The sequence below is a fragment of the Acomys russatus genome, chromosome 2 (assembly GCF_903995435.1).
Source record: "Acomys russatus chromosome 2, mAcoRus1.1, whole genome shotgun sequence".
Classification (NCBI taxonomy): domain Eukaryota; kingdom Metazoa; phylum Chordata; class Mammalia; order Rodentia; family Muridae; genus Acomys; species Acomys russatus.
This window is the reverse complement of record NC_067138.1, coordinates 70,269,603-70,290,675: the sequence shown is the minus strand read 5'-3', so window position 1 is coordinate 70,290,675 and position 21,073 is coordinate 70,269,603. Positions and strand designations below refer to the sequence as shown.

The 21,073-nt window shown below is 43.5% G+C and overlaps 1 protein-coding gene across 1 annotated transcript in view; it reads left to right on the top strand.

Annotated features, from left to right (window-relative positions):
- The window catches only part of Fkbp15 (FKBP prolyl isomerase family member 15), a 57,211-nt gene that overhangs the window by 6,125 nt on the left and 30,013 nt on the right, over nucleotides 1–21,073 (top strand). The window contains exons 2-11 of the mRNA XM_051162826.1: nucleotides 1,063–1,178; nucleotides 8,196–8,280; nucleotides 8,741–8,810; nucleotides 14,272–14,346; nucleotides 14,587–14,685; nucleotides 16,268–16,417; nucleotides 17,984–18,052; nucleotides 19,196–19,342; nucleotides 20,289–20,431; nucleotides 20,858–20,915. Coding sequence (XP_051018783.1) covers nucleotides 1,063–1,178; nucleotides 8,196–8,280; nucleotides 8,741–8,810; nucleotides 14,272–14,346; nucleotides 14,587–14,685; nucleotides 16,268–16,417; nucleotides 17,984–18,052; nucleotides 19,196–19,342; nucleotides 20,289–20,431; nucleotides 20,858–20,915 — 1,012 coding nt within the window. The remainder of the gene's footprint in view (nucleotides 1–1,062; nucleotides 1,179–8,195; nucleotides 8,281–8,740; nucleotides 8,811–14,271; nucleotides 14,347–14,586; nucleotides 14,686–16,267; nucleotides 16,418–17,983; nucleotides 18,053–19,195; nucleotides 19,343–20,288; nucleotides 20,432–20,857; nucleotides 20,916–21,073) is intronic.

Here is a 21,073-nt window from a genome sequence, read left to right as displayed (position 1 = left end):
TAAGGGGAGATGAAATCTTGAAGGGTCCTCGAAAACCGTCTTGTAGAGTTTGATTTTTTTTTTTTTTTTTTTTTTTTTGCTTTTTTGAGACAAAGTTTCTCCGTATACTATCCCTGGCTGAACTCACAGAGATCCGCCTACCTCTGCCTTCCGAATGCTGGGATTAAAAGCGTGCATCACTATGCCCAGCTGAGTTTAATTTTGTTTTAAGATTTTTTTTTTACATTTTTGTGTGTGTGTGTGTGTGTGTGTGTGTGTGTAGATGCATGGACACACATGTGTGTCATGCATGAGTATGGAGATCAGGGGTAACTTGTAGGAATTGTTTCTCTCCTTTTTACCACATGATTTCTACAGATTGAGCTCACGGCGTCAAGATTGGCCGCAAGCACCTTTACCCACTAAGCCATTTTTGTGGCCCAAGTTCCAAGTCTGTATCTTACTAACATTGAAGAGTCATCGAGAGTAATCCCGTAGACGCAGTGTGTAGAGTGCTAGAAGTAGATAAGAAGAGCTGGGTCTGCTGGTGCAGGCCTGTAATCCCAGCTACAGGGGAGAGTTCAAGGCCAGCTTGGCCAATTATCAAGGCTTCACTGTAAAGGGAAGTGACATAGAAGAGGTGGTGGTGGATATAGCTCAGTGGTAGAGCACTTGCCTAGCATGCTTAAGGCTCTCTAGCCAATCCTCAGCACTGCAGTAGAGCTGGGGGCAGAAAATGAACTACATAGGGAGGGAGGTGAATTAGGAGATTGTTACAGTGGTCAAAACTAGGCAGAGGTGATGGCAGCATAAGCCGAGGAAGTGAGAGTAAGCATGTGAGCAGTGACTGCAGTTGAGAAATCTTTAGGAAGTACAATCAGACAACCAGATGGAGCTCGGGCCAGCCGTAGGTATCAATCCAACCACAGACACAGTCTTGATCTCCGACAGCCTCAGCGGATACTGCTGTTACTGAATGCTCAGTTACACCGTCAGAGAGTTAAGATTACAGGCAGCAGCATTAAAGTGATTGCAAGTGCGGGATATGTCAAATGAAAATGTACTTTCCTGTTCCATTAACAGTGCCAAGCTGGCTTCTCTTTTTGGACTGGATCAAGCAACTATGGGCCATGGAAATGAATTCTTCCAGTACACAGCTCCAAAGCAGCCCAAGAAAGGCCAGGCGGCAGCAGCGACAGGTAAATTCAGAGGCATTAGGATTGTGTCGTAATAGGTTGGTTGGAATGGCTGTCTTTGGAATTTGACATGCTATAACAGTTAAATGAATTTGATAGGATTTAGGATCAGTTAAGAGACCAGTTCTGGGCCTATCCATGAGGAGTTTCTATACTGGGTGAACTGGAGGAGAAAACCCACTTTAAATGTGTGTGGCACCATCCATGGGCTGGGCTCCAGCACTGGGCGGAAACGAGGGAGTGAGTAGAGCAGCAGCACTTGTTTCTCTCTGCTTCCTGACTGCAGTGCACACGCCTGCTGCCATCCCTTTCCTACCACAACGGACTCTGACCCCCAAGGAAGCAGAATAAACCCTTCCTTCCTTAAGTTGCTCTGGCAGTTAGTTTGCTATAACAACACATAAAGTTACCAGTATCATACCGATACTGCCCACCAGTCAGCCCAAGCTTACCCTCAGTCGTGATTGCCTTCTGAAGCTCTCGGGTCCTGGCTTCTAGCAGCTACACGGTGCCCTTTGTTGGGAACTGATAGGGACAATAGTAGGCAAATTCTGCCCTTATTGCTAAAACTGCCCAAAGCACTCATTGTTGCATCCTGGTTTGTTCATCACTGAGGACACAGGAGTCATTTGTTAAACGGCATCTGCAGAAAGGGAGTCTGCTGTGTATCTTTGGTGCTTCCGGTGGATTGTCATTTCATTCTCACGGTGATCTTGTAAAGTAGGTGACATGACCAGATTTTGGGGGCTCTGAGCAGTTTGGGAATTTGATCAGTCAACCCTAATGGCAGAATTGAAATTTGAACTCTGAGTTGACTGACTGCACAGCTTTCTCTTTCCTCTGCACTTTGCTGTTTTGAGGCAAGAAGCCGACGAGGATAAGGGATTCATGCTGTAAGCCCCAAGGAGAGCAGATAGTGAGGGACAGTAAATTAAATACTTGAAGATTGAAGTGTGGGGGCCTTTTACATGCGAGGCACGAATGACACTGACTAGTCAGATGGTACTTGGCAGGATAGTGAAGAGTAGTTGGAAGCAGATCTCTCAGGTATGGCCCTGTAAGAGGAAGAAACAAACACTCCTGTCCATTCCCGTGGATTCTGCACGAGTGCCTCTGCTGTGTAGGATGCCTCTTCCGTCCTAAGCTGTTCTGCAGCTGACACCATCTGAGTACCCTGTGACTCAGTTCAGTCCTGAGGTTTCCTACAGACATAATGTCAGATCCCTCAGACAGATGCCCTCACCTAAGAAGACAGTCAGGCCCTCTGTGCTCCTGACTGACCAGCAGTCCCATGGCACCCTCCGCCTCTCCCCTGGTTCAGTAATTGGCGGGGATTACTCATAGAATTCAGGGTAATTGGGTTCTTTATGTTTGTTGGTTTATTAGAAAAGATACTATAAGGATACTAATACAGCCATTTGTACACAAATGGATAGAGAATGGTGGAGTAGGTTGACAGGATGCATACTTTCTGGGCTCTTTCTGGGTGGACCACCCTCCTTCTCTAGGTAGACCACCGTCCCTCTCTAGGCAGACCACCCTCCCTCTCTAGGCAGACCACCCTCCCTCTCTAGGCAGACCACCCTCCCTCTCTAGGTAGACCACCCTCCCTCTCTAGGTAGACCACCCTCCCTCTCTAGGTAGACCACCCTCCCTCTCTAGGTGGACCACCCTCCCTCTCTAGGTAGACCACCCTCCCTCTCTAGGTAGACCACCCTCCCTCTCTAGGTGGACCACCCTCCCTCTCTAGGTAGACCACCCTCCTTCTCTAGGCGGACCACCCTCCCTCTCTAGGCGGACCACCCTCCCTCTCTGGGCGGACCACCCTCCCTCTCTAGGTGGACCACCCTCCCTCTCTGGGCGGACCACCCTCCCTCTCTAGGCAGACCACCCTCCCTCTCTGGGTGGACCACCCTCCCTCTCTAGGCGGACCACCCTCCCTCTCTGGGTGGACCACCCTCCCTCACTAGGTGGACCACCCTCCCTCTCTGGGTGGACCACCCTCCCTCACTAGGTGGACCACCCTCCCTCTCTGGGTGGACCACCCTCCCTCTCTAGGTGGACCACCCTCCCTCTCTGGGTGGACCACCCTCCCTCTCTAGGCGGACCACCCTCCCTCTCTGGGTGGACCACCCTCCCTCTCTAGGTGGACCACCCTCCCTCTCTGGGTGGACCACCCTCCCTCACTAGGTGGACCACCCTCCCTCTCTGGGTGGACCACTCTCCCTCTCTGGGTGGACCACCCTCCCTCTCTAGGTGGACCACCCTTCCTCTCTAGGTGGACCACCCTCCCTCTCTAGGTGGACCACCCTCCCTCTCTAGGTGGACCACCCTCCCTCTCTAGGTGGACCCACCCTCCCTCTCTAGGTGGACCCAGCCTCCCTCTCTAGGTGGACCACCCTCCCTCTCTAGGTGGACCCACCCTCCCTCTCTAGGTGGACCCACCCTCCCTCTCTAGGTGGACCACCCTCCCTCTCTAGGTGGACCACCCTCCCTCTCTAGGTGGACCACCCTCCCTCTCTAGGTGGACCACCCTCCCTCTCTAGGTGGACCACCCTCCCTCTCTAGGTGGACCACCCTCCCTCTCTAGGTGAACCACCCTCCCTCTCTGGGTGGACCACCCTCCCTCTCTGGGTGGACCACCCTCCCTCTCTGGGTAGACCACCCTCCCTCTCTGGGTGGACCACCCTCCCAGCACCTTGTATGCTTTACAGCCTAGAAGCTTTTCAAGCTTTATGCTTCAAGAGTTTTTTATACAGCTTGCTCTAGCCCATCTTTCCTCAAAGTTGGTGAGTGTACCTAAAAGTTATAGTCCCTAATCCTGTATTACTTTGTGTTCCTGGTGGCTGGCTCTGTCCTTAGGAGCCCCACCCTAAGTTACCTCAGCAACAATGTCAAAAGACAAAATTTCAGTAAAGTTTTAAGAGCTTTCTTAACTGACTTTTATTTGCAGTTCTAGAATCAGGAAGTAGCATGTGTAAAATGAGGCGTTCTGATGAGTGGAGAATAGGACCTTGGCTTTATATAGGCAAAAAGGAGCAGAACAAGTCAGAGTCTGGAAAGGCAGATTAGCCATTTTGACGTTCCTTTCCTGGTAAAAGAGGACAATAGGCAACAAGAACTGGTCTATGTGAGGCATCTCACATGGCACCAGACACAGGCACATGAAATTTGGGTTTATTTATGTTTTTTGACTTAAAGTATCAGCCTAAAAGTCCTGGGCTGCTGTTGTTTTTTGTTTTGTTTTGTTTGTTTGTTTGCTTGCTTGGTTGGTTTTGGTTTTTGTTTTGGTGACATGGAATTCTAAAATAATGTCACTCTATTTGATTTCTTCTGTTGGGCCCCAAGCAGAGGCTGAGTTCAAACAGCGCATCTCCTCATGTAGCCCAGGTCAGCCTCCAGCTTGAGAGTTTCCTGTCTCTGCCTCTCACAGGCTGGGATCACAGGCATGTTCCTGTGTTCAACAGTACATAAACTCAGTTATGGCTAAAGGGACTAAACACTGAAGACTCCAGGAAAGTCTGAGGAGCACTTCCCTCATTTCTTCGTTAGCTGTGTGCTCCTGACTAGGTGTGGAAGAAAGAAAACCACCTTGGGCTTATTTGATGAGATAACTTGTTGGTTTTTTTTTTTTTCTTCATTAAAAAAAAAATGGATTGATTGGCTGGTGAGTGGTGGCACATGTCTTTGATCCTAGTACTTGGGAGGCAGAAACAGGTAGATTTCTGTGACTTGGAGGCTAGACATGGCTACATGGAGAAACCCTGTCTCCATCCCCCTAACCCCCAAATGGATTGATTGATTGTGTGCATGTATATAGGCATGTGCATGCCATGACCCAGGTTTGGAGGTCAGAAGATAACTTGTAGGAGTCAGTTGTCTCCTTCCGTCATATTGGTCCTGGGATGCTTGGCAGCAAGCATCTTAATGACTGAGCTACTTCCTTAGGCCCTTCCCCTTTTTCATAAAGGTAGAGAAATTTATAATTTTTGTGAAAAAATATTTTTCAAGTAAAAGAGAAGCTAGAAGGCATACAGGAGTGAATACCTTTTCACCGTTAGTGATTTTACCTTTAGGATATAGTAGAGCCAGATGTGGTGGCGCACGCCTTTAATCCCAGCACTCAGGAGGCAGAGGCAGGTGGATCTCTGTGAGTTCAAGGACAGCCTGGTCTACAAAGTGAGTCCAGGACAGCCAAGGCTACACAGAGAAACCCTGTTGTCTTGAAAAACAAAAACAAACAACAACAAAAAGATATAATAGAGTAGAAGAATGCCTTTTTTTTAAATTAAGAAATTAAAAGGGGTCAAGACAAAGTCACTAATGAATAGGGAAGCTAGAATATCCAATCATCTCCTGAACAAAGAGAGTAAAATAAAAAAATCTTTGCTCAAAAATGTTTTTTCAAGACTACACATTACAAGATTTCCTCTTGCTGGGTGTGGTAGTGCATGCATTTAATCCCAGCACTTGTGAAGCAGAGGCGGGCGGATTGCTGTGAGTTTGAGCCCAACCTCATCTACCAAGAGTGAGGACAGACAAGGCTACACAGAGAAACCCTGTCTCGAAAAACCAAAAAAAGAAAAAAAGAAAAAGATTTCTTCTTAAGTGCCAGGTTTAAGAATCACAGTAATGTTGACTTCAGAGAAGGAGGAATCCTGAGCCGATGGGAAGATCACAGGGTGAAAGGCCATGCTCTCTGCCTGTGCCCTGGCCGATGCAGAAATAGCCCTTCCCCTTCAGGGCATGAGCTGTGGTGATAATAGCCTGAGAGGGCTACAAGACGCTGCCCTAACCCAGAGGAGATGCTGAGTTGGCCTCCACAGATACTAATTTTTTTCTGAGTTCCATACTTGTCTAGATTATCTCATGCTGGCCTCCCCACCCCACTCCTGTGGATTGCTTTATCAGAAGTAAAGGCACTGCATGCTAAAAAGTACAGATTAAACTAAACTGACTATAGCTTTATAAACACAATAAGGAAAACAGAACACACCACTAAGAAAACACAGTGGTCACTTCATTTTCACAACTTGTTCCCATTCTTTGTAGGCTAATGTTCTGTTTCTTGATGCCAAGCCCTGAGCAATGTTTAGATTTGGCTTCTCTAAAATCAGTAAATTCAGATAAAACAGCAGTGAGATGGTCCTCCCCCTTTCCTGTTGTTCTCTTACTCGGTGAAGATGTCAAATGACAGTTTCCCCTTGGCAATGATGTGGAACGGTCACAGCTGAACTCCTGATGGGAGTGTAAGTTGCTGAGGCATTGCCAAAGGACATGGGCAGGGTAGAGCCAAAACAAGGCCTTCATGCTGCTTCACCTCACAATTCTGTTCTCAGGAATTTCATCTAAGAGTCAGTGTGTGTGTGTGTGTGTGTGTGTGTGTGTGTGTTTTAAGGATGTTTACCATAGCATTATGTATAACAGAAAATTTGGAATCTTCCCAAAAAAATGCAGCACAGTAGGAAATAAGATAAATTCTATTGGTTTTTGTTTTGTTTTGTTTTGTTTTGCAGGACAGGGTTTCTTAGTATAGCCTTGGTTGTCCTGGACTCACTCTGTAGATCAGGCTCACAATGGCTCATTTTTGGCTTCAGAATAAACTCTTGTCCTATTTGAGGTTATGGCTGTATTTTTTACATCAACATTTGAACCACACCCATTACCTAAATCTATCAAGGGCTATACAGAAATGCTAATGATTCAAAATAGTATGTTAAGGGTACATTGCATTCTGCTGTTGTTTTGGTTTTTGTCTGTCTGTCTGTCTGTCCGTCTGTTGGAGGCTGGGTCTCCTTTGTGTAGTCCAACCTGGCCTGGAACTCATGATCCCCTTACCTCAGCCTCTAGCATGCTGGGACCACAAGTGTTCACACTATACCCAGAGGTAAACTACATGCTAAGCTGAGGAGATGAATGTCTTAATAGAAAAGTAATGAGAGAACACAAACAAAATTAATAAACTTACTTTCAAAACCCCCTTTTTCCCCTTATTTTTCTGTATGAACACCTCCCCTCATTTTAGAGTACAAGTACATTGTAGAAAGTCAGATAAGTATAAGAAAGCACAATGAAAATAATCACCTATAACCTCATCACTCAAAATTAAATAAATATTCTGAGTCCTTTCTCTGCAGTAGCTTTTTTTTAGTATTTTAAAACAAAATGAAGATTCAACTTGGCCCCTTTAATTTCTCATTGACTATATTATAAGTCTTCTCTATATTCTCCAAACAAACCTAAGTGGATGGCTTATGGCTCCTGCCTGGATTGCTTTTTGGTAGCTACACAAAATACTCTGACTAACTCTAAGAATTTACCTAATTTCAAGTCAGGCAAATGGTGGTGCACACTTGTAATTCCAGTACTCAGGAGGCAGAGTTAGGCAAATCGTTGTGAGTTCGAGGCCAGTGGAAGCTAGTGGTCTTCTAAGTTAATACATTCCAAAAGGCTCTACCTGTTAGACACCAGGATATTAGATTAGACACAGGAGTGGGCAAGGGAGGGCTATTAAGGTGGCCTGAAGACAGCTCAGGATAGGTTGTAATTGGTCTGTGAACCTGCAAACACACATCGGTTCAATCATTGACCTTCTGATTAGCTGATCAGCCCGGTAGGGTTCAGTGTCAGGTAGGGTTCCTTCTAGGAACTTTCATCTGGGCTATCACCCTAAATTCCCTGTGCCAGAAGAGGCAATAGCTTTATTTGTATGTACCCTAGCTGTCATTTCTTTGAAAAGAGGAAACGTTGTAGGAGGGCCCTGTTTTCTAGACTTCTAGTCTGTAGTGTATGATGCTAGGGCTGGAGTGAGTCTAGCTTCATCTACTGTCATTGTGGAAAGCTCTCTCAGCCTGTTTCCTCAACGCCTGACCCGGTCACAGAGCTATCGCTGGATCCAGTGAGAATAGTGATAATGAAAGCATTGTTATGATAATTGTTAACTATGAAGTGGAAATTTGAGGCTAGTTTTGAGGTTAAAATTCAAAAAATGAATGTCACCTTTGTTTTCTTCATCTTCAGGAAATCAGACAGCACCAAATCCAGCAACAGCCACCACAGGCACTTCCTCAGTGCTGTTTGCAACTGCAGTGCATGCATATCGATAGTAAGTACTCGGGAGAGAAAAGTGAAGCGCAGGCTGCAGTTCTTGTCCTTTCTCAGAAGCCTGGGCTCATTGCAGCCTAGTTCCTCAGCATTTGCCTAGACAAAGCCTCAGAGAAACTCAGCATTACCTTATCTGCGCAGTTAGTGTTTGGACCCTCAGTTCTTAAGCATACTGTGCATAGTAGATGACTGAAAAATACAGAAGTTGGGGCTGGGTGTGTTGGCACTCACTGTTAATCCCAGCATTTGGGAGGCTGAGACTGCGGGATCTTTGGGAGTTCTAGGCCCGCCAGAGTTATACCAGTGAGACCATTTTGGAAATTGCAGAGGAGCTTTATATTAAAAGCAGCTTTCCTCTGAACTTTTCTAAAGGCCAGATGCCTTTAGTTGTGTCAGAACAGAAAACTGGCTCTTCATGGTTTAGAGGGGTCCTGATATTTGTTGTTTTCTTGCTTCCATAGCATAAGTGGTCAATATGCAAAGCAGGGAAAATTTGGAGCTGCTGTCTTGGGGAACCACACAACCAGAGAGGTAAGAAGCCCCATATTGATTCATACGCCACATCCAGGTATTATTAATACCAGGGGTCTGGCATTCATCTGCCTGGCCAGAGTGTGTACTATTAGAATTGAGTAGATAGCCCTGGTTTGCTTACTGTTATGCATTAGAACAATGTTTGCTCCGAATGTTTGCTTTAGAGGGCTCCTCTGTGGTGGTGCTGGTGTAAGGGCGGGAAAGCTGTAGAGTGCACTGTTTGTCGAGTAGTTAATGAGCACTCATCATACTGTCAGTGTGCTCTGTCTTTATACCTGTGTCAATGACCAATACTTTTCCTTGCAAGACTGAAAATAAGGTTGAGCAGGTGATCACTGTACAATAGTCAGGGTGAAGTGTAGTGGATGTTACTAATTGCCCCCAAGCGTGACTTCCTTGAGTTAGTACATCCAGCTCAAATACCACTCCAGAACATTGAATCATTGAGTTAGACATTATTGAGCTAGACATAAGAAATTCTGGTATTTCAGAGGTCCAGAGAACACAGTGTTCCTGCTGCTCTGCCACTCTCAGCACAAAGCTAAGATTAGTTGCCCACGGTGACCAACACAATGGACAACCCTCTCAGACATACCAAAACAGGTCTGGGAAATTTGAAGCACAAACCAGTGGGACTTAAATATTAAGCCACAGTATTAGTACTAAGCTCCAGTGGTTATTAGTCTTTCATCTGTGATCCCGCCTCGCCTCTTTCTTTTCCCACTCAATTATTTTGAACTGATCTCCAATATACAATTTCAGTGGTAAATGCTTTAGTATATAATTCTAAAAGATGAGATCCTTAAAAACAAAACTATCATGCCATTATCACTATTAAAAAAGTAAATAGTACATCTTAATTTCAGTCACTTTCAGGATGTGATCAATTTTTTTCTTTTATTGTTTTTCTTCTATTGTTATACTTCTATTTGAATCAGCATCTAGTTAGATTCTCCATTGCAGTTGGTTCCTGTGCCCCTTAAATCTTTCATCCTCCCATTAGGAAGCAAATGGTGCCTGGCTGCCTCTTGTTTTATGTTTAGCAGCTGCTGCTGATTATTATCCAATCTATTCATTCACTGGAGATTATAATTTGGATCTGAGAACTCTAGTTTTGAGATATGCTTTATTGGCAGAAAAGGTGGTGGATTGGAGAACCAATTAGAAAAAAAAGCAGTTAAGGGGCTGGAGAAGTGGCTTAGTGGTTAAGAGTACTGGCTTCTCTTCCAGAGAACCTGGGTTTGGTTCCCTGCACCCACATCTTGGCTCACAGCTGTCTGTAATTCCAATTCAGGCGATTTCACGCCCTCTTCTGGCCTCTGTAAGCAATGTATACACTGACATTTTTGCAGGCAAAACACCCATACACAAAAATAAAATAAATTTTGAGGGTTGGAGAGATGGCTCAATGGTTAAGAACCCTGGCTACCCTTTCAGAGGACCCAGATTCAGTTCCCAGCATCCACAGCACTGCTCACACTATCTGTAACTTCCGTTCTAGGGCATCCAATGCTCTCTTCTGGCCTCAGCAGGCACCACGCACAAGGCACAAACATGGTACACAGACATACCTGCAGACAAAACACCTCTTCATATTAAATAAAAAGTAGACTCTGATAGCTGTGGTAGCACAGATCTTTCAGAGTTTGAGAGACAGAGGCAGGAGGGTCTCTGTGGGTTCAAGGGCCAGCCCTTGAGTGAGACACTGTCTTAGAAGAGAAACAAATAAATTGCAACAATTATATATAAAGTTTTTTTTAATTAAAAAAAAAAAGAAAAAACAAGAACAAAAGCAAAAACTAAAACAAAAACCCACCTCACCGGAGAGCTGAAGAAATGATGAAGGGTTGACAAATTAAAACCTCAGAGAAAAACCTCACCAGTGAGATGTCTCTGTTCTGTATCTAGAGCATATTGCTGATTTGAGGTGTAGTCTAGGCAGCAGGTAGGACACAAGCAGAGAGACTGCTTAAGAAATGAGAAACTGACAAAATTGGAGACTCTTGCAGCTCAATGTTGATTTTCCCTGTGTGACATCTATTGAATTCAGGGATGGCACCGAAGTCCAGACACTATGCCAGAGTCAGAACAATCCCTGCAGCTTTGTGGTATATACGAGAGACATTAATTGAGGGAGAGGACTTGTAACAGGGAGCAGCCATCTTCCTTTCCCTCTATTTGCTAGATTTAAAACTTGTTGGGGATGTAGCTGAAAAAATCTGTTGGGTAAAACTTTAAGAATCAAGGAGTTAGAGACTTTCTAGGCCTTTCAGCCAAAAGCTTGGAAAGGTCCTGCCTGAGAATCAGGGCAACTCAGAGATAGACTGATTCTTAAACATTTTAATGATTTATTTATTTTGTTTTAGGCATATGAATATTTTGCCTGCATTTTGTTTTTCTGTGTACCAAGTGAGTGCACAGTGCCCATGGAAGTGAGAAGAGGGCATTGGATCCCTCTGGAACTGGAGTTAGGATGGTTGTGAGTCACAAGTGGGTGTTAGGAATCAAGCCTGGGTCCTATGCAAGAAAGACCAGTGTGCATGAGCTCTGAGCCAACTTTCTAGCCCCGGTAAAACAATTTTCTTTCTTTCTTTCTTTCTTTCTTCCTTTCTTTTCTTTCTTTCTTCTTTTTTTTAAAGATAGGGTTTCTCTGTGTAAAGCTCTGTAGACTAGGCTGGCCTTGAATTCACGGAGATCTGCCTGCCTCTGCCTCCCTGAGTTCTGGGATTACATGCATCACTGCACCCAGCAGTAAACTCATTCTTACTAATGTCTAATCCTCTTACAACCAGGTCAGTCTACAGTTGAACTGAAGGTTCAACCCTTCACTTTGAAAAAAAAATCTCACATAAAATCACATAGCAGCCTTCACAGCTCCCCATATTTCTAAGGACAAATTTTATCTTAAAAATATGTTTTTTTTTCTGTTTTTAGTTATGTGTAAGTACTTGTGTCTGCATGTGGGAATGTGCATGTGAGTGTAGGTAGCTGAGGAGGCCAGAGGCATCTGTTCCCTAGAGTTAGAGTTTTGATCATCCTATCATGGATTTGGGGAAATGGACTCAGGTCCTCTGGAAGAGCAGCAAGTGCTCTTAACCACTGATCCATCATCGTGTCTCTAGGCCTGAGGGTGAAGTTTAATTCTTTGGAGGTTTGTTTAATCCATATATAGTATACATATACATACTCATCCATAAGTCTCTGGAAGATTGGTTCCAGGGTCCTCCCCTCTCTTAAATAGGAAAAATCTGTGATATCTCTCTCTCTCTCTCTCTCTCTCTCTCTCTATATATATATATATATATATATATATATATATATATATATATACATATATATGTAGATAGATAGATAAAGATAGAGATATATGGTATAATAATGTTCCTTATATAAAGTGCCAGAAGGCTATATTTGTAAATCCTTCCATAAACTTTAAATCACCTCTAAGTTATTTGTACCATCTAATAGAATGTAAATGCTACATAGGTGTTCTATTATTTAGGGAATATTTTTAAAAGTATATGTTTAAATCTATACGACTAGAATCCATTCACATGGAGGCTGACTAACATACATATATGTGTGTGTGTGTATATATATATATATATATATATATATATATTTATTTTTTTGCAGTTTAACATTTTAAGTACACAGTCCGTGACTATTTTGCTTTATTTATATTTATTTCTTATCTGCATATGTGGTTTGCCTACATGTATGTCTGTATAGTACTTGTGTACCTGGTACCAAAAGAGGCCAGAAGAGAGTGTTGGATTCCCTTAGGACTGGAGCTACTGGTGATTGTGAGCCATTATGTGGTTGCTGGGAATTGGACTCGGGTCCTCTGGAAGAACAGCAGTGCTCTTAACTGCCAACCCATCTCTGCAGTCCCAGTCCACTGGCTTTCATTACATTCATAGTACTAAGAATTCATTACCACTTCACCCATCTTTTAATAACCTCAAACAGAAAGCATCAGTAAGCGGTAACCCTTCATCTCCCCTTCCCTAGTCCACCATAACCTCTAATCCGTTATCTCTGAATTTGCCTCTTCTACATACCTCATGTAAGTGGAATGATGTTTTTGTGATTACCTTACGTTGTTAGCTCAGTGCCCTCAAAGTTCGTTTTTGCTTTTTCTTATTCATGACTTTGCTAAGTACATGCTTTAGCTCTGTACTATAATCTTGACCCCCTATGGATAATCTGATGTCAAGAAAATTACTGGTTATAAATAAGGGCAAAATAAATTAGCAGACAAACAAAGTTGAGAGAATCCATTGCCAGAAGATTGTTACTATGGGAATCTCCTTCACAAGACATGGGGAAAGTTCATGGATTCATTATCCATAATGGTTTCAAACTGTTCCCAACTTGAATAGCTATAACTACGAGAGTGGGTAAATACATTGTGGTTTGTTCATATAGAACAATGGTAACTGACAGTAGTGAACCAAGTAGTGGTAAATGAAGTAACAAGGCTTAGTTTACATTGTAAGTGAAAAAAAAAAAAAAAAAAAAAAAAAGGACAAATTCAAGACCTGTAAGCTGTTTATATTCATTTACGTATAGTGAAATTGATCTGTGACTGTGTTAGAGTAGTGGTTCTCTGGGGTGAGGAGAGATTGCTGTTGGGAGGGGACAGAGGGAGCTATCTAGGATGTAGGAAAAGAAACATTGGTCTTTTCTCAATCTGCCTGGTAGCCACATGAGCACATATACATGTGAAAATTCACTGGGCTGTACATGTATTTTTCTCCCTCAGATTGAAAAGGTTTTTATTGGCCAGGCAGTGGTGGCACACGCCTTTAATCCCAGCACTTGAGAGGCAGAGGCAGGCTGATCTCTGTGAGTTCCAGGCCAGTCTGGTCTACAAAACGAGTCCAGGACAGTCAAGACTACACAGAGAGATCCTGTCTCGAAAAACCAGAAAAAACAAACAAAACAAAACAAAACACAAAAAACCCAAAACCAAAACAAAACAAATAAGAAAGAAAAGGTTTTTGTTGTTGTTATTGATTGGCTGGTGGGTTTTGTTTGCTTTTTTGTTTTTGTTTTTGTTTTTGGTTGGTTGGTTGGTTTTTTTGAGACAGGATTTCATTCTATAGCTCACGCTGAACTTAGAGTCATGGCAATCCTCTCGCCTCAGCCTCCCAAGTGTTGGGGTTACAGACATGCACCCCAAATCTGCCTTGCATATTCATAAAGTATCTGGTTACCATTTCTTAGTCACCACTCATATGAATGGAAATACCAACAAAATAAAGCTATTGCTAATTATGGCTCAAGAGTGAGGCCGAAATGAAGAGGTAAAATGGGCAGTGAAAAATTGTAATTCATAGTCTGAGCAGTTTTGAGATGCATAACGGTATGAAGTGTAACCTCATGTCTTATTGCTGGTTCTGTGTTGCCTTTTAACATGTTTTCTTTTTCTGCCCATTGGTTTTGAGTACAGTATAGGATTCTTCTTTACATCAGTCAGCAGCAGCCAGTGACTGTTGCTACGATTCATCTGAGCTTTGAGCTAATGGTAAGAGTCCCTCGTACTGGAATCAATAGCCCCATTAGCTGTATGGGAGAGGTGGGCCTAGTCATCAGTAAGCAACCTTCCAGAAAGGTCTCCTGGCTTCTTCTGGTGGGGGTGCAGTGGGGGGAGGGCTCCTGTTAGCCACCTCTCTCAGTCCCCTGGATTGGTCTTCCTCTGTGAGCCGAGGAAGTCAGCTTTACCCATATGCTGCCCTACATGAATTTTCCAAACTTTCCCCCCCAGGTTCGGCCAAATAACTACAGCACCTTTTATGATGACCAGAGACAAAACTGGTCTATCATGTTTGAGTCAGAGAAGGCCGCTGTGGCGTTCAGTAAACAGGTGACGTCTTCTTACTCTTTCCTGGGCAAAGCCACAGCACTTGTCTGGAGTCTTCCTTATTTAAGTTATCAAAGACCATAACTGCTCTATGTTATTAATGACAAGGTAAAGAACCCACTAAACTTGCTGTGTTTCAGGAAAAGAATAGAAGGTCTTACTGAAACTGCCTGAGGAAACGTTGAAAGGGATAAATGGGGAAATATAAGCTTATTTGATTAAACACTTCTTGCTGGGCTGGAATGGTTAAAGCACTCGTCGCTATACAAGTGTAGGAACCAGAGTTCACATCCCCCAGCACCATAAAAGTGCTGGACAGATGTGACAGTTAGACAGTTAGATGGCTGGTTAGACTAAAAGAATCAAGGAGCTCTGGGTTCAGCCAGAGACCCTGCATCAGTCAATATAGCAACCAAGGAAGACACCTGACATTAACCTCTGGCCTCCAGACACATGCAGCCACACACCCATGTGCCCACACATCTGAACACATGTACCACACACACATACACATACAAAAATGCCCACTTTTTGGTACACAGTTTTCTTAAAGATACATGAAAATTGTAAAAGTAGCATTTTTAAAAACTCAAAATTTTATAAACTTATTGTAGAAAAATAATTTAAGGGCTAGTTAGTAAAGTGCTTGCTGTGTAAACATGAGGACGTGAGTTCAATCCCTAGAACCATGTGAAAAAGGGAAAGCCAAGAGTAGTGGTGCATACTTACAACCCCAGCGCTGGACAGGCAAGCAGGTGGATCCCAATGTTCACCAGGCAGCCACCATAGCTCATTTGGGCAGCTCCAGGCCAGTGGGAGATCCGCTCTAAAAATACAAGGTGGACAGCTCCTGAGGACCAAGGCTAAAGGTAGTACATGCACATCCGAACACACATGTGCACCCACACAAATAAACAGCACACACACATACAAAATCCTAACTTCACTACCCAGAGTACACATGTTAACATATTACATTGGTTTTTTTTTTAAACATGTGTAATAGGTGTAAGTACGTGTATTCCTTCAAGAGTTCTATGTTTTGTGTATTTTTTCTTTCCACCTCATGAAAAAGTATCAGAAGCTTGATTGAACCATGTGCCTTTCCCTCTAGAGGTCACATTGTTGAAATCTAGTCACTGAGGTAATGGTAGTAGGAGGTTGGGTTTTTGGAGGTGATTATTAGATCATGAGGTCAGAGCCTCTGCATACTTACTGCTATTTCCTAGGTGCATTGCTAAGCACTCGGTATTAGCCCATTTAATTTTCAAAGTCACCCTGTAAGTTTTGCCAAGTTCTTTTCTTCATTTTGCAAGTGGGAACGGGTAGGTGTATGGAGATTAAGTTCCTTGCCTCAGGTCAGAATTAAGAATTGGCAATGCCTGGATCTGAATCCAGACATTCTGACTCCAGTGCTGTCTTGTTAGGCACCTTGATCGCTGGCCAGATTACTGACTTTGGAATGGCTTACTTCTAACCTTGTAATCTGTCAGTGGATGGAGCTGTTGGAGAAAGAATATTAGCAGTGATCAGATGGCTACGAAGCTTAAACCAAGCTTATAGTGCTCCGATTTTGATCTTTCAGGTGTGTGTGGCCAAGTGCAATAGCATTTCTTCCTTGGACGCAGTGCTGTGTCAGGACCTGGTTGCAGTAGAGGGTCCTGCTGTGGACACTGGAGATTCTTTGGAAGTAGCCTATACGGGCTGGCTCCTTCAAAATCATATGCTGGGTCAGGTAAGACAGCATGCTCTGCAAGTTCTTTCTATGTGTGTGGCATGTGGCCTTCCATGTGCACATGGAAAGTGAACTGTGGCTATTGGCCAGTAGAAACCTCTGGGGAGGCTGAATTAGTCTCCACACTGTATTTGGGACACACTCATGAAATGCTCCTGTCAAATGTACTCAGTGCCCCCACACCACATCTCATATTCAGGTGGAAACAGTTTCCCAAGGATAATTCATGTATGTCTTGTCCTCACTGCCAGTGTTAAACTTGAATATGTCTTTAGGAAATAGATCGTATTTTTAGGCCTTTTCACCATCTTTCTTTCTCTTTTTGAGACAAGGTCTTACCATGTAGCCCTGTATAGCCTGGAACTTGCTATGTAGACCAGGATGGCCTGGAGATCTCAGAGGTCTGTCTGCTTCTGCCTCTGCCCCTGTCTGCAGAGTGCCAGGATTAAAAGCACATACCAACTGTGTCTAGTTACTATTTTCCTTTTTAACAGACACTATAAATAAGTTGGAATTGTTGTGTTTTTAATATTGTTAAGCTTATAGAAATGATATGATATGGCAGAAAAAGCTGCATGACTTAGACAGCATGAATGTGTGGGGCATGGTGGCACAGGCCTTTCATCCCAGCCCTTGGGAGGCATGGTGGCACAGGCCTTTCATCCCAGCCCTTGGGAGGCATGGTGGCACAGGCCTTTCATCCCAGCCCTTGGGAGGCAGGTATAGGCAGATTTCTCTGAGTTTGGGCCTAGCCAAGGCTACATAGTGAATTCCAATCCAGCCAGCGCTACATAGGGAAACCCTGCATCAAAAAACAAGGGCGTGATGCCGGGCACACGCCTTTAATCCTAGCACTCAGGAGGCAGAGGCAGGAGGATCAGTGTGAGTTTGAGACCAGCCTGGTCTACAAAGTGAGTCCAGGACAGCCAAGGCTACACAGAGAAACCCTGTCTCTAAAAACCAAAAAAAAAAAAAAAAAAAAAAAGAAAAAAGAAAAAAGAAAAAAAAAAAAAAAACCCCACAAGGCTGTGGAGCCAAGTATGGTGGTATAGCACTCAGGGGCAGAGGCAGGCGGATCTCTGAATTTGAGGCTAGTCTGGTCTACAAAGCAAGTCCAGGGCAGCCAAGGCTACACAGAGAGAAACCCTGTCTGTCTCGGAAAACCAAAAACCAAAACCAAAAACAACAGTGTCGGGGATTAAGTCCCAATTGTATCCCATTGGCCTTGATCAATTCCCCTAAGCACTTTCCCCCTCGATTTGTGCATGGATGTTGGTGATCTTTGCACTGCTTTCTTGGAAGGGCTGTCTCAGCACCAAATGAGTACATTTACTGAGAGTATTTGAAGCTGGCAAGTGCTTCAGTGAGTGGTGCCAGAAATGTGTTCCCCCAATTTGACAAATGGAACTATGGTGTAGCTCCATCTTTTTATCCTCTTCAGGAGCCCTGTGCCCATTATACCTGCCCACTTCCTGTTCAGGAAGTACTGACCCCATTAGTTAATTAACATCATGATGGGTGTTGTTTTTGAAATCGGCTCACTTTTTTTACTTTACCAAATGGCAGGTTTTTGACTCTACGGCTAACAAAGATAAACCACTTCGCCTGAAATTAGGATCAGGAAAAGTTGTCAAGGTAAAACCCTGTTTTGGAATTAAGCTTAAATGTTGTGACATCTCTAACCCGACCTTCTCTTTTAGAGCCTGGAAATGCTTGGTTGAAAAGTAGGAAGGAAAAAGCTGTTTACACTGCTGACATTGGGAGATGTTTACCTATGAGAAGCTGTACTGAAGATGAATGCATTTGTTTTCTTAGACCCCACCCTTTCTTTTCATCCTGTGCCTCTAAGGAAATGATTTCATCGTCCTACAGCGTAATGGAGAGGTGCCACTGTTTCTTCTAGCAGCTGCCATAATGCTGGGTTCTCATCCGTTTGATTTGATGGAGCATAAGGACCATAGCTTTGGGATTTGACTTGTGAATTTTACTTGATCAATGAACATTTTACATAGATGCAGTGTCTTGGTGTTGGACATGTTAGTGCATTGCACTGTGTCCATTCATCCATGTACAAAAGAGTTTTTTTCATGGTATTGCCTATGGCTGTTTACCCCAAATTCTTTGGAGACTTTTTCTGTTAAATAGTTAAGGCATATTCCTCAAAGTTAGGCAGGTCTCATGTTCAACCTCAGCTTAACACCTGCTGGCTGTATGATCTTAGGGTCAGCAATTGAACCTCCAAAAGCTTGTTTTCTCACTTGAGAAGTGACGGCAGTGCTAACAGTCATGAGAGTGAACAAGCAGGTGGAATGCTTAACCGTGCTACCTGAAAGGATAGCTTCCTTTCTCCTTTCATAGATAGGGTTCTTTTTTTCTGTTATTTAGGGGTCTTGCCCAACTCCAGACAGGCCAGCTTTTAATGTGTGTGTGTGTGTGTGTGTGTGTATATATATATATATATATATATATATATATATATATATATAGAGAGAGAGAGAGAGAGAGAGAGAGAGAGAGAGAGAGAGAGAGAGAGAGAGAGAGAGGTTAGAACGTTCAGGAGAAAGTTCTCTCCTCCCTCCATGTGGTTTCCCAGAAATCAAATTCAGGTCATCAGTTTTAGTGGCAAGTTCCCTTACCCTGTGAGCTGTCTTTCTGGTTCACTATGACAGTTATTTAGAAGGAATATTATAGATTGTGTATGTGTTGCATGTGAGTTTATGTGTTTGTGTGCATGTTCATGTGCTTTTTGCCTTATGAGCTTTTCCCTGATTTCTCTAGGGTTTAGAGGACGGACTACTGGGCATGAAGAAAGGCGGAAAGCGGTTGATTATCATTCCTTCAGCCTGTGCCGTTGGCTCTGAAGGAGTAATAGGCTGGACTCAGCCAGCGGACTCCAGCCTGGTGTTTGAGGTGGAAGTTAGGCGGGTAAGTGAAGCTGCCCTGTGTTGTACTTATAAATCAGATTCTGAAAAATGCTTGCCTTCAGGCATGCTGGCATGGTGGCGTATGTTTGTAATGACCATACATATTTGTATATATAATCATACTTTTCTGTGTGTGTGTGTGTGTGTGTGTGTGTGCACGCGTGTGGTTTTTACCCACTTAGTGGCCTTCTTGGCCCAAGAGTGTACCTTTTTCTTTTTTTCTCTGAGACAGGGTCTCTCTGTGTTAGCCTTGGCTGTCCTGGAGTAGCTCTGTAGACCAGGCTGGCCTCGAACTCACAGCAGTCCACCTGCCTCTGTCTCCCAAGTGCTGAGATGAAAAGCGTGTACCACCACGCCCAGCTTTTAAGAGTACACCTTTTATCCAATAATTTAACTTACAGGAATTTATACTAGAAATATGTAAGATTATGTGCAAAAATGTAGACATAGTGTTATTTATTAAAGCATTATTTGTGATAGAAATAAGCCATCTAATTATGTGAAATAGGTTTTTAAAATAGCATCCATGTGAGCTGGGCGTGGTGGCGCACGCCTTTAATCCCAGCACTCGGGAGGCAGAGGCAGGCGGATCGCTGTGAGTTCGAGGCCAGCCTGGTCTACAAAGTGAGTCCAGGATGGCCAAGGCTACACAGAGAAACCCTGTCTCAAAAAACCAAAAAAAAAAAAAAAAAAAATAGCATCCATGTTTATGAGTTCTGTTCAGAAATTCTTTGGAGATTTTACCTTGTAGACCATAGCAGGAAAGAGCATGACCTTGAAGTTAGACACACTCTTCAGTAACTGAGAACAGTGAAGATAGATTTTTGATGTAGAAGTACATTAATGTATAAGCAAGTAAGCAGAACAGCCCCATTGTAAAAGTGCACATGCTCATTCATACACACGGATGATCTAATGGTAGCGGAATTTCCTTTATTCCACCCTAGGTGAAGTTTGCCAGAGATTCTGGCTCTGATGGCCATAGTGTGAGCTCCCGGGATTCTGCAGCCCCCTCCCCCATACCCACTGCTGACAACCTCCCAGCTGATCCTGTTGTGACACCACCCATAACACTGCCTCTCAAATCTGGGTAAGACACTAGGGCCGTGGCCAGCTCTAGGAGTGTTCCACATGGTTCCTGAGATGTAGTTTAAAACTACAGTCAATTTTAAGTAATTGGGGAAAACAAAGACAGGAGCAGGAAAATGCATATCAGTCTTCTGATAGTGGATTAGTAACTGTAAAATGGTCATAAGAATACCTGCAAAACTCAGGAAGGAAGCTGAGCAGAGGGCAAAGAGCGTGAATGCAGAATGCAGGTCTCTGAGACAACAGAGCAAATCTGAATGAAAGATTGTTCCGCTTTGGTGATTCAAGGACTATACAAATAAAGAGGGGTTAAAATTCAGTTTTAGCTATTCAATTGGATGTTTCAAAAACAATGTTTTAAGGCCAGTGTAATCTGGGCTTGTGATTATAGATTTTGCATTATCTCAGATGTTTTATTTGATTTCAGGGAGCCGGCTCTTCGTTCCAAGTCTAACTCTCTCAGTGAACAGCTTACTGTAAATACGGTAAGTATGATTCTGTACCCCTAAGCCCTGAAATGCTTGTTTCATGTGCCTAGCACATGGTTGAGAGCCACTGACATAGGATAGAAATTAGTTGTTCGTATATTCATTTTATTTTTCTTGGAAATTAGTAGAAATTAGCTTGAGCTTTTACATCCATA